The sequence below is a fragment of the Lepidochelys olivacea genome (assembly GCF_965140295.1).
Source record: "Lepidochelys olivacea isolate rLepOli2 genome assembly, chromosome: 5".
NCBI lineage: Eukaryota > Metazoa > Chordata > Testudines > Cheloniidae > Lepidochelys > Lepidochelys olivacea.
Window position 1 is genome coordinate 58,799,951 of NC_140415.1, and position 13,754 is coordinate 58,813,704.

Here is a 13,754-nt window from a genome sequence, read left to right on the forward strand (position 1 = left end):
AGGGCTGGGGATTTACTACTCCTACCAGCAGTTGAGCCTGAGATCAGGAATAGGTGGGACTGGGAGCAGGTCCCTGGCTGCATACAGGGTATAGTACCCCTTCCCCATTCTTATGCAGAGGGAAGCAACCCCACAGGCTTGGGCCCTCTCTATCTAGTCTAAGATAGGTAGCATCCACCCTCCCCCCCAAATTTCCATAGTGCATAGGGCTCTAAAAGTCTTTAATCTGGCCCTGATAATCATAAGGGCCTCTTCTGGCCTTCAAATCTATGAATCTGTGACTCTCTGATAAAGTGTGGTTTCAGTCTCTGTTGCGTAGGTGTACCTACATGCAGAAACTGGGTGTTCCCAGTCTCGTTTCATATTTAAAGTTGCAAACATTAGAAATTCCTCAGAATAAGAGGCTAAATGAAAGCTCATTTACTATTTATAAGCTCAATTACAAGTTTCATGCCTGTAGGGTACATTTCAAACGACTTGCCCTATTTAGTTTTTTCATAAGTCCTGACGACAGAGGGAGCCATTAAAACAATGCAAATTCAATAAAAGGAAGCCTTCTAGAATTCTCCTTTCTGCAGATCTCGGAATTAACTCCTTCTTCTTTATTTAAAAAGTTGTTCCCTTCTGCCCACACCCAATATTCATATAATTTAACAATCAGACCAGAAAGAGAGAGTCAGATTTCAGTCCCAAAAGTTAAATGATATGATTTTTGTGCAGACAAAAGACACAGTTTTAACACTTTGTGTTGGCTCAACTTAAAGGTCAAAATTAGCAAGTTTTAAAGAAGAGCCACAGAGACACACACAGTAGGGCTCTTGTAAAAATCATAAATGAAAGCCACTGTTCAATTAGGGAGTAGCATGGAGAATTTCTTTTAAAACTGCAGCTTGATATCAATGATGGCAGCAAAGCAGTTTGCATGAGATTGATGTTAGAGCAGGAATGTAAGAAGCCAGCAGGTCAATATGAGAACAAAAAATAGTGGCTGGCAGAATAAAATAAGTGGTGAGCAGTTGCCAGTTTCTGTTGTAAAGCAGTCCCTAAACCTGTTTTCTCACTGTTGTGATGGCTGCAAAACTTGTTTTTTGCTCTGATCTTGGCTTCACAACTGGGTGGGTTAACCAGATAATCATTTTTAATGACCATTACTGGGGGCCTCAGGACATAAGATTACGCTTACTGTTAACTTCTAAACCTGAGTTTTACAATGACACCTGCTCTTGTGATTCAGTGTTTCATATCCCAATCACATGAACCATTGGCTGTTGGAGTAAAAGAGGGCATCTGCTACGGCATGTAGAATCTTGTCATGACTCTGTGTTCCCAATCTAGGATTGCTTCATTTCACTGATGCTTTCCTTTTCTCCAGGGTCTTTACGTCTTTGTGGTGTATTTTATCCTACACAACCAGCTTTGTTGCCCTGTGAAAGCAAGTTACACCATAGATATGAATGGACACACAAGCCCAGGCTCCGCCTTCTTCACACATGGCAGTGGGATGCCCCCAGCAGGAGGAGAGATCAGCAAGTCTACTCAGAACCTGATCAGTGCTATAGAAGAGGTACCTGTATTCTATACCTCATAATCATTATCATACTTACTGTAAAGCTGAATGGGGAAACAGTGATATACATAGATGTGAGATGACCACCTGTGAATTGCCGGGGTGGGATTATTTTTGTTTTTATGCTTCATGTCTGAATTTGGGGGGAGGGGGAGATATATAATGATGTTAGCTTGTACAATAAAAGTTGCTATTGTCAGGCATGGTAGCACTCCTCTGAATTACAGCTCTCTGGTAACATCAGAGCTATAGATCACCCCACTCCACCCCCCTTTTTTTTTACATTGCTTATTAGCTTTGTTATAAGGCCATGGATTGAGTATTTGAAAAGTAGGTCACAGTCAACATAAAATACTTTCCAGGTTACTGTAATTCTGGGGTGAATCCTGGCCCCATTGAAGTCCATGGCAAAACTCCTGTTGACTTCAGTAGGGCCAGGTTTTCACTTCTGATCTTTATGGATGTCACAATTGGATTTGTCACATGATGAGTTCTGTGAAACAAAAACAATTCAAACTCATTTTTTTTCTGGGACAGAAATTCTGTTTTCTGGCCAGTTCTAGTTTTGAATTAGATGGCTGATGGGATGTACTACCAAGCTCTGCCCCAGCATTTTCAAAGGCACATAATATTGTGAAGATGAATTATTTAAACAAATAAATAAGATTGTCGTGGGATGGGAGGGAGAGTGGGGCACCAGTGAAGGGTCGTATCAAGTGGAAAGAAAGAGGATCTTAGATGGTATGGAGAGGAAAGACAGACTGTTTTGGAGGGTCTCAGATGGGGAAAGGCAACCACGTTGACATTCAAAGAAAGAACAAACAAAGAGATTTTCAATGGAATTTTAGAATACTTTAATTAGAACTTCTCTGTACCTGAGGAGAATCTTCAGATATGGGGAAAAGTTGGATGACTTTTTTAAACCAACTAGACCATTCATAATGAACACAAAGCCAAATTACTTGTAATCAATTACAGTAATTTTAAAGAGAAAAACATTGAGCTAGACTTTCCCCAGGAAGAGGTGCCAAAAAAGCCCATTATGACTCCCCTGATCCTGCATAGTCATGGGTTCAAACCGTTCAGATACGGCAGTGAAGAGGGTCTGGTTAAGAATGTGGACAGACAGAACTGTTCATGTACTATAGCTTTTGATGATAACTGCAGCTTTGAGACTTTTAAACTCATTTAAGGTGCCAGCAGACTGGGAGAGGGCATCCTTGCGGCCAACTAGTCAGGCCAGTGCTACTTTTAAGCAGAGCCCGCAAAATGGGCATGCCTTCAACACTTCTGGAGGATTTAGTAACAGCTCATTGGTGTCTGACGAGGAATCACAAGAGTTTGATGACTTAATATTTGCTTTAAAAACTGGTGAGTAGCAGTTTTTTTTCTTGGTTTCTAGAAGCCTGTATGCTATGCTTTGTAACATAACAGTTTCTCAGGGAGTCACTAAAAGGGAAGATCCAATTGCTGCTAACACATTCTTGATTGCCAGTACAAATCTAGAGCAACATTTTTGTTTTGGTGTGAACTGTTATTCTCTGAACTAAGAATAATGACCATATTATTTGAAATAACAAGGGAAATAGGCCTACAAAAGCATCATTTGAATAACATTAAGCTTGTGATACAAACCAACAGAAGCCAGGAAAGGTTGAAAGTTTAACATTTTTCTCCAAGTACTTTAGGGGTAAGTCTACATAGCAAAGCAAAACCAAATAAATAAACAAACAAACCCCACAGCAGCGAGTCTGAGCCCAGACTTGGGTTTGCGGGACCTACGCAGTGGGGCTAATAAAAGCAGCATAGACATTCAGGCTCTCTCCCTTCACCAGGTTTCAGCTGTTTTAATAAGTGTATTTATACTGTCTTTATACTGACTCAATCCAACTCCTATTAAACTCTATGGAATGATTCCCATTAACTCCAGTGTAGATTGGATTGATCCCTCAAAAGTTAAGCTTCAAATAGTATTCTCTCATTTAAATTCCTAATATATGGTGCAGTACTATACCTATATTGTATGCATTTGTTTATATAAATGTAGTGTGTACTGTATCATAAATAATAATTTAAAATAATAATTTTAAATAATAATTTTAAATATGAAAGAATACTATTACAATATAACTGTATCTTGACTTCATGTTATACTTTACATATGTGTGTGTAATAAAGACAGAGAATATGTACATTAAATCTGAACTTCCCTTGAACAGTTGCACGTTTCCCATTTAATTAAAAAGTGCACCCCAACAGTGGGGACCCTTTACTTTAGTCCTATGTATGTGAAACGCTAACCATTTAAAAGTGTTCATGTTCCTTTCTGTGCTTGAGAAAATCCTCCACATTTAATTCAGTGCAGCTTCCAAATAAACAGCCAATGTTACAATAAATACACAAAGATACACATTCTGCTGGTGCCACTTAACTTGTTTTTGTTTTATAAAACAATAGTAAGCCATGTTAGGGGGCTTATTCCTTCACCCACTTCCTTCCCTGGTCCTTCTCGCATGAACAAAGAGCAACAATACCCGAAGTCCAAAGGTGCAAACAATTCAATGTTTATTGGGGTGAACTTCCAGCAAGCATGATTCCAGTTTCCTTCCTTAGTATCCTCCTTCCCAACTCTGACACCACAGAGCCTTACACCTGTGTCCCTGTTCCCATTCCTGCCCTTAGCAAAATATTATTCCAATTTCCTTACCCCCATTCCCATTTCCCCCTTTAGCAAAACATGATTGCAATTTCCTTACCCCCATTCCCTGTTCCCATTTCCCCTCTTTAGCAAAACATGATTCCAATTTCTCCACCCCCATTCCCTGTTCCCATCTCTCCCACCCACACACTCACCCCCTCACTTCCTGATTGACTGCAGACTATATAGTAAAACTTGAGTTCGGCTTAGCTATACCTTAACCAATCATTTTCCTGAAAATAACTAACCAATCCTAACATATTGTAACATGATTATGTAACCAATTATATCCCACCACCTTAATAGTTTACACCCAGCAAAATTAATTATACAGCAGACAGGAACAATCACAGAACCAGACAGAGATTATACAGACAAACAATAGCAAAGTGGGAACTATAATGACAAAACAATACAGAAGTGAGGATTTCACATCCCAGTATTGATAAGTGAGTTCTTGCCACACAGGATGCTATCAAACTAAGTTTCCTTTAACATTTTCTAGGCACTTCCCTTTCTCTGGAGGTGATAGGCACTATCAGGACAGGACTGTATTCCTAACAGCCCAATAGCACCTTATTTCAATGTGACTAGTTTGGGATGTGAGGAGGTGACCGGTCGCTTCCTAGCTTATGGCTGCCTCTGCTGCTTAGCCAAAGGCCTTAGCCTAAGAACAGGGCCTCAGACTGTGACAGTAAGAGAAGGCCCTTACACCGCCAGACAGTGATTTTGATTCTTTCTTTTATACCTCTAGAACTAGCCAAGTGATAAGAATACACCTAAATTCTTAAAGTACAGGCCTTTGCAGACAGGCCTGAATATCTATATCCTAAGGCCTGAATATCTATATCCTAACAAGCCAATTGATTTGTTTTTTGTTTTGTTTTTTTAATGAAAAAGGGAATTATAAGATTATTCTAGGGTTAGGCACAAAGCTACCAAATTATTTCTTTATAGGTTGTCACTTTCAATGGTATTTTTTTACATTGTCCAACCTGCGGTTCATTTCCTGAACATGTTCATTTCTACTGGACATTTTTCAGCACATTTTTCTTTTGTCACCCAGTCTACTGCTAACTACTATAGCATTTAGTACAGTTTTTGGCCAAGATTTTCGAAATTGGGCGCCTGAAATTAGATTCCTAAATCCATAACAGGGTATCTAAATAAGTTGCCAGATTTTCAAAAATTCTGAGCACTTGGTAGCTCCCGCTGGCTTCAGGCATTCATTTAAAAAATTTGTGGCCTTTATTTTTTTGTTTTATTTTTTCCTTCCATATGCTTTTAAAATAATCTTCGGGAAACTGAATGACACAGAAAATTGGTAATAAACAGGGATCCTAGAAATCCATTTGCCATGGAAAAAATTGGAATTTGCATTTTTAAAGAGAATCTTTAGTTTTTACAATTTTGTGAAAAAATGAAAACGTACAGTAGAACCCTGTTTTCTGAGCCTCCATTACGCAGCTGCCTGGGACTGACCTCCCGAGCCCCAGTCACTGTTCGCCCCGGACAGCTGGTGACTCAGTTAATGCTGACAACCGGATAATGGAGGCTCGGATAAATGGGGTTCTACTGTATATCAGTAAAACATTGTGTTCAACTGATACCTATATATATTGTGGCTAGGGAAACTAAAGTTAAGCATTTCATTTTAATTGTGGAAAATTGTGGATTTTGTGTTTTTTTTATTGGAGAATTTTGTTTTTTAATTACGGAAAACTATGATCCCTGATAATAATGGAGACTTTCGTCATTATGGGTTAGATGTTGCATATGCTTACCACCAATAATAGTGCTTATTGTTTTGTGCAGCTGCATTTGATGTCAGTTGAGCCATTCACAGCAGTAATCACAACATTCAATAGTAAAGAGTGTGCAGGAGTGGGCCTTAAAACATCGGTTCCAATTTGAGAGTAGCAGGGATTTAATGTGATGGCGGTTTATTAACCAACAGTAAGAATAGTTTGCCTTAGTTCAGCACAACTTTATTTTATATGAGAGGTGAGTTTGAGCCAAGACCTTGGTTCTGAACAGCTCCAGGCTTTAGGAAAACTCCAGTAATGGAGATCATAAAAGTAGCTAGATAAATCAAATCCAGATTCAAATCAAATCAAGATTTGAACTGGCCCCACCTGTCTAATGTATCCAAGGAAAATCCCGAAGAGAATGAGGATCCAAACTTTGTGGCTGTGGCCCATCACACTTAATCCAAAATCCATGGCAGAGTTAAATAATACAATTATGGGGATAAACAACGAGAGAGCAATTAAAAGATGCAGGCAAAGGAGAAAAGATACATTTTCATTTGAGGTTATTAAGAAAAGCATTTCTATTTGGTTCCTATTAAATACTATCTGACAACCTTTCTGCAGACTCAAGAGAATGACCTAAGATTGCATGAACATGTTGTTCAGACTGCCCTGTACTGCACAGTGCATTTCTGGTAGCCCCTTTTGAAAAAGGTTGAGGCATTTTAGTGGGGTGGGGAAGCTTGCACTCCTGTTGCCTTTGTTTTACCTGGTCTAAGGATAAGTAGAAGACTTCATTCCCCAAGATTGTCAATCCAGAACCTTCTACAGGTAGCCCTAATTATGCTAGAAATAATGGCTCAGATCCTGAGGGACTGGTCAGCATGAGAATGAGCAAAGATGTCTCTGTGACACTCCGGTATGAAATGCAGAGGTAATTCAGAGCAACCTGAAGGTTTCTCTAATTTATGTTTGCTGCCAATGATCTCAGGGGTTGTTTGTCAGCCAGGAATTGCCGAACATAAGAACACCCAGCTATGTCCCCTTTCCATTAGCTAGCCCCCCTGTATTGGAAGGAATACTACAGGAGCCACTATGGTGAGTCTACGTCACCCAAGGATTCCACTATGGGGGAATTCTCCAGTGGCCAGTTAAGCTGGCTCCAATGCAGCATTGTGCCAGGGAAGCAGAGAAATTGGGTACAGTATCATGTAGTTTGTATAACTCCAAGAGCTTCAGCTCTGTGCAAGGGATTAAGGAAAGATTACTCCAGGAAAAATAATATAAAAAAATGTACTGCCTGTTGATTGATGCTAAAACCTTGTTTGTTTCCTGCTAGTCATTAGGTTGGCTTAAATGGTTTATTTTATTTTATTTCTTTTATGGCTTTCATAATAAATCAAAGGACTATGCTTCCACTGAATAAGGATAATTATTCCATAATTAGTTATTGCTAATTACATTAATTATCTAATAATACCCATTCATTTTGGGCTAAATCACATTTTGTCTGATTCCTTTTTTAGTTCTCAGGCTCATCTTGACAGCTTAATGAGCCCCTCCTCTTTAAGACTGATTCACTCTAATACATGGGTTTAGGGTAATTAAGATATAAAACCATTTTAAAGTGACTCCCATTTAAGCACAGCTACACTTCAGTCCTCCTGTCTAGAAAGCAGTAAGCTGCTGGATCTCCACATGTTATGTAAGGGGGGAGTGTAGTTAAAAAAGGATGGGATGAAGGGAAAAATCGGTGGATGCTGGCCTCAAGCAGTGAATTACTCATAAGCTTTGCTCCTTAGGCATAAATTTAATGCTGGAACTGAATGCTAGCCTTACTGACCTCTCAGTCCGAACCATATTCCCACCAATCACAAACACTCCCACCCCTGCCTTTCTACTGAAGTCACTCCCTCTGGGCCCGATGGAGGTTCAACACATAAAAGCCTCCAAAACATTCCTAGATGCACAGTTTTGCTCCTTCTCTTGCCTGTGGTATGAATAAGCTGTTTGGGGAGCAGGTCTGTTTATAGTAGTCATTAGAAGTCATACCATACTTTTGGCTCATAATCACTACCACACTACACCTGAGATTATCAAGTGATGACAGAACCAAGGAAGGCAGGTTTATGACCCACATTTGCAATGTTTAAGGAAGTTTTGTTCACTGCCAGCCTGAATTTGGCCCTTCTGCGTTAATAATGTAAAAAACCCTCCAAAATCAAAAATAATTTGAAAAGTAAATTGGTTATTAAAATACAACACACAACGCCATGTAAGCGTCCCACAATAATTCGTTGAATATAGTATTGAACAGGTCGACATTTTCAAAAGAGTCTGCTAATTTTGGCTGCCATCATTTTGCGTGCTCACTTTGAGACTCAGTATCTCAGATTGGGAACCCAAAACTAGAAGTCACTTTTGAAAATATTGGCTGAAATGTTCAGTTGTTTAGCATTCCTGAAAGGTGCTGGATAAACTTCTTGTAGAGAAAAGTCCTTTTTATCCACAGCTATGGTACAGGCAATGGCAATCTTAGCTCTCCCACCTTGCCTCACCAATGTACCTCATATCCGGTCTGAAAGGAACAAGTCAAAAGGTGAGAAAAGGGGGAGAAGGTGATTTCCCTGCCCATTCAATTGGCTTCTCCATTGTTACTGCCAACAGAGGTGCTAGCTGAAATAGTGGATGTGGGACATGGTTCCACTAGGACCAAGGACTCATTTCCATTGAATCCTAAAATTTGTCACTAGAGGATCAATTGGTGACATATTACTCTACCAATCTCTATAGCCAGCCAATCCCATAAAATGAGATGTAAAGTGTAAGAGTGTGTGTATATCTACCATCAGATTTTTGTATGTAATGTCTAATATTGCACATTGACTAAAAAAGTGTGATGGATGCAGAATATAGTCTATGTGTTTATAATATGATTAAAATACCCCTAAAAATGTGTACAACAGATAAAAATAACATTCAACATTTTTCACAGATATTATAGTGAAAGCTTGATACGTGTGCAGGCAGCTAAGTAAGATCAAACTTAGGCCCTTCATGTGGAACAATTTTTAAAGTATGTTGAGTGTTGGGATTCACTGAATAAATATTTTGACCAGTAGATGTCACTGGAGGGGTCTTGCTGGTTTTGCAGCTGTAACCATGCTCACTCTGAAATGGTTACATCTAGTTCTGAGGCAAGATGGGCCCTAAACTGAGAACAAGCTGGCCCAATGAACTCTGCAAACCTTGTCTTGTAAACACTCCTAGCCTCACTAATCTGTAGACCAACTGTTTGGTAGTTTGGTATCCCGGGTTACATTGAAACTCTAATTCCTAAAAAGGATCAATTCCTAAACATTTTGTCAGAGCAATGACTGTTATAAAGGGAATTAACCTATTTTAAACACAACAATCTGTTGTCTCCTTCCTAAAAGGATGCTGCCTGGCCATGTTCCATTTAGGAATGTAAGTACTGCAATATCAGATTAGTCCATGTAGTCTAGTATCTTGTCTCTGATAAGGAGGACTTGTGGCACCTTAGAGATTAACACATTTATTTGAGCATAAGCTTTCGTGAGCTACAGCTCACTTCATCGGATGCTCACGAAAGCTTATGTTCAAATAAATTTGTTAGTCTCTAAGGTGCCACAAGTCCTCCTTTCCTTTTTGCAGATACAGACTAACACGGCTGCTACTCTGAAACTTGTCTCTGATAATGACCATTGCCAGATGCTTCAAGAAACCCCCACAATGGACAATGCTGGAATAACATGTTTGCAAGAGAAATTTCTTTCTAACACCATCAGTTAGTGGTTACCTAATGACCTGAAGCATGAGGGTTCATGTACATTGTAAAATAATCCTCATTAAACATGTAAGTGTCTAATCCTTTTTGAAAGCCATTCACCTCTTTGTCTTAAAGATATCTTGTGGCAATAAATTCCACAGGCTAATTGTTTTGTGCAAAAAAATAATTTTCATTTATCTATTTTACATGTGTGGCCTTTCAAGTTAATTGAATGCCATCTTGTTCTTGCATAATAAGAGGCCAATATGAGTGTCTGATTTACCTTCTCTATATCACTCATATTGTATCTCTCCTTTCTAAACTAAACAGTCCCCATCTAAGAGAAGGAAAGAGTGCAAAAAACAAGAAAAGGAAAAAAATAGTTATGCTTTTTTCAATTTCAAACAGTTTCATCATTAAGGTAATTAAGCACTTAGTGTCTAACTTTAAGTGTAGGAGTAGGCACACTGGCTTTAATAAACCTACTCCTCAACTTCAGAGCTTCGCTAATTCAGACTCTAAACTCCTCCACAGCTAGCATTATGGTACATCCTGCCCCATCAGACAGCTTTTTACACCTCTCTTGCTTGATAGTGATCTCTCCCCTGAATGAATTCACACACCCAGTGTTATACCCTCTTGAAAAAAGAAAAGGAGGACTTGTGGCACCTTAGAGACTAACCAATTTGTTTGAGCATAAGCTTTCGTGAGCTACAGCTCACATGCATCCGATGAAGTGAGCTATAGCTCACAAAAGCTTATGCTCAGATAAATTGATTAGTCTCTAAGGTGCCACAAGTACTCCTTTTCTTTTTGCGAATACAGACTAACACGGCTGCTACTCTGAATCCATACCTTCTTGAAAAAGTTAACCTGTCACTTTGCTTCCTTCTGAGTCCTTCTCCATATTCAAAATCACAGCCTATGTCTTATAGCTGATCTTTCACATTTCCTATATTCAGCCTCCCCCCCCCCAGTTTCCTATTTGGAAGTGCATGGTGAAACTTACTAAAGAGAGAGCATCTGGTGACCTAAAAAAATATGAGGACCTTCTGAAACTTAAAAGGAAAACTGTTGACTCCCGACCTTACCATTCCTAAACATTCTAAAGCCTAGGATGCCAGCTAGGGAGAGAAGAGCAAGAAGTCAGCTTTACAACTGATTTATATTTCTTAAAATATTTTAGCCTGAAAAAATGGAAATTATGGCTTTCATGAGCATGACATTTTCAGAACCTAATGAGCCAAATATCATTCATGGTGTAACTCCTTTGCAATCACTGGAGTCACTGGATTTTGCCCAGTCTGTGTAATTTTCCTTAGCCCTTGGCTATCTATAACTGATTTCACTGGAAAGTAATGTCTGGTGTTAATCTGTTTTGGAGTTACCACACTTAATTTCATTGATGTGCAGTTCTGAATAAATCTGAATCTCAAGTCCCGAAAAGCCCAAATAAGAGCTGTTCATTTTTATGCTTTGTTTACTACAGTGTTATCTTGCACTAGAGGACAGGCACAATGCATCAGCCAGTGCCAGTTGTAGGTTTAAGCAGGGAGGGTTAAGGAGGGATATTTAACCTGCCCATTTGGTCATGCTGAAAGTAGAACCCTATTGAAACAGCTGAAATGATCATTTTAGCATCATATGGTAGATTCCACCACTAGAAATGAATCCCCTAAAAAGAAACTCCTGAGGGTCGAATTTTGAGCGCTACCTTAACCAGGCTTCCATTTATGCATGTGATGTCAGGGGAACAGAGACTGTGAGGTAGACATCCGAGTACCTGTTCACACCATCAAATCAGGTACTGAGACATTTAAGTGACCTATGTTGTGGGCAAAGACATGAACAATGTAGGTGCAGAGATGTGTCCTCAGTTAAATGAGCCTACAGTCTGTGGGTGCAAAGCTGTAGACCATATCAGAAAATCTGCTGTACTTTTGTGGGGGAGGAGAAGAGCTGCTGTAATAAGAATAGAGAAGTAGGGCAGATTTCCTTGTGTAACAGGATATGATGTCATCCTTGCTGTTTCAGTCTTCAGTCCTCATTGTTTGTTTCTTGGCTTTGTGTTTCAGGTGCAGGCCTCAATATCAGTGATAATGATTCCTACCATGGCAGCCAGGATGGAGGCAGCATGGCTAACTCCCAGATTGTAGAACTTAGAAGAATACCCATAGCAGACACTCACCTCTAACGCCATTGGTTGTTTTTTTTAAAATTCAAATCTCCATATTTTTATATTTTTATTTCCTTTTGCACTAAAACACTACATGCAGCTGTGTGGTAGAATGCTGTGAGCTGAACTGGATGATTAACAAAGAATGGTAGGTTTTCTTTTTATATGTCAGAAAATATCCTGTACATTTTTACAGTGACTGAGCATCAACAGATTCAATGGAAGTTGGCCCAGATTTGTATCCTCTAAGTGGATGCACATATTCCATGAAGTGTAGATTTTTTTTAATTACCCTGTATGTGTAACACCATTTAATAAACCCAGTAGAGTTCATTTGATATAAACATGTCTGTCATTATTTGTGTCTGAGCACTGTCCAAGTGAAAAATAATATTTCTGGAACTGGAAGTTGAGGTGGTTAATTATAGTTGAGCAGGAGAGGATTTTAATGACAGAGTCTCTCCCTGTAATATGTTCTTTGGTTTTTGAGAGCTAACAACTGTGAACTTCACAGAAGCAAGTAAAGACACAATACTTGCTCCAGAGATCTTACAATATAAATTCTGACATGACACAACATGTGAGGGTCAGAAACAAACAGAAGGGAAGGAGAGATAAAGGCCAGTTATAAGATCACTCAGTTACTCAGTAGGTCTATGCATATCTTGAGGGTTCTGTTACACTGTTGTTGGGTTTGTTTTGTTGTATGGACATTTTAATTTGAAATAGTGCATTTTATAATTGCATTTTGCGTAACTGAGCGACATCAGAGACCTTTGACAGTCAAACTGTCTTTAAGAAGGTTGTCTGGGATCTTTTACTAAAGTGTAACCTTTATAGTTTGTTCCTAAATAAAAAATAAATAAATCAGTTGTTATAATGCTTGTCTAGTATATCCTGCTGCTGTTAACAGGTATTGTTGTCCAGCTTCCATAATAATCCCATATTTGCATATGCTTAAAACTTTCTGAACTTCTGCTTTATGAATTTTTGCATGTTTGGTCTCCACCTAGAAGGAAATTATTTTGGTAAGTGTGAGTACCGTCACTTCAATCATTCTTGGAGAAGTGTGAAAGTGAAAAATACATACTTTTAGTCAAATTTTCAGATGTGAGAAATAGCCTTGGCTGAGACTGTGTGCAGAGTGGAGGAGAGGTAATTACAGGGCCAGAATAAGTGTACCTTGACTATGGTTTTGCAATTGATCAGAAATAAAGGAATCTATTCCATGATTTTCACAACTAAATAAATGTAAGGACTGTCCTTTATCAATGACACATACATATCTGGTCGTACAGTGGGCAGGGAGGAGGCGTGTCTCCCGCTTTTGCTGAAGCCAATTACTCTTCACTGTGACTATACTGCCTAGCAAATGTGAACCCTTCAGCTGCCAGCCCCGCTAGCCTCTGCAACTGCTGGGGAGGACAGCAGGCCACCTCTACCATTCACAATCTGAAGAGGAGAGTATCTTTCACCAGGTAGGCCCTTTCCAAGGCCCCAGTTGAGCAAAGAATTTACAGACACTTAACTGCATATCTGTGCAGTAAATCAAACATATGCTTAACTTTACACAGGTACTTTAGGCCCATTGAAGTTAATAGGATTTAAGCTCATGCCTAAATTTAAACATGCACTTTGTCGAACAATGTCCTAAGTTCTCTGGCTGCCAGTTCATTTGTCCACTGCTCTTGTGCTCTCCACACAACAAAGCAAATACCCACTGAGGGTCAAATCCTGGTACTGTTGAAGTCAATGGCAATAGTGCAGATGGA

At 39.2% G+C, this 13,754-nt stretch overlaps 1 protein-coding gene across 1 annotated transcript in view; it reads left to right on the top strand.

The window, feature by feature from the left end:
* ADGRV1 (adhesion G protein-coupled receptor V1) overlaps positions 1-13,232 on the top strand; it is a 414,454-nt gene extending 401,222 nt beyond the window's left edge. Inside the window, exons 89-91 of the mRNA XM_084628496.1 lie at positions 1,373-1,564; positions 2,761-2,938; positions 11,882-13,232. Coding sequence (XP_084484622.1) covers positions 1,373-1,564; positions 2,761-2,938; positions 11,882-12,000 — 489 coding nt within the window. The 3' untranslated portion in view covers positions 12,001-13,232. The remainder of the gene's footprint in view (positions 1-1,372; positions 1,565-2,760; positions 2,939-11,881) is intronic.
* Positions 13,233-13,754: the final 522 nt, after the last annotated feature.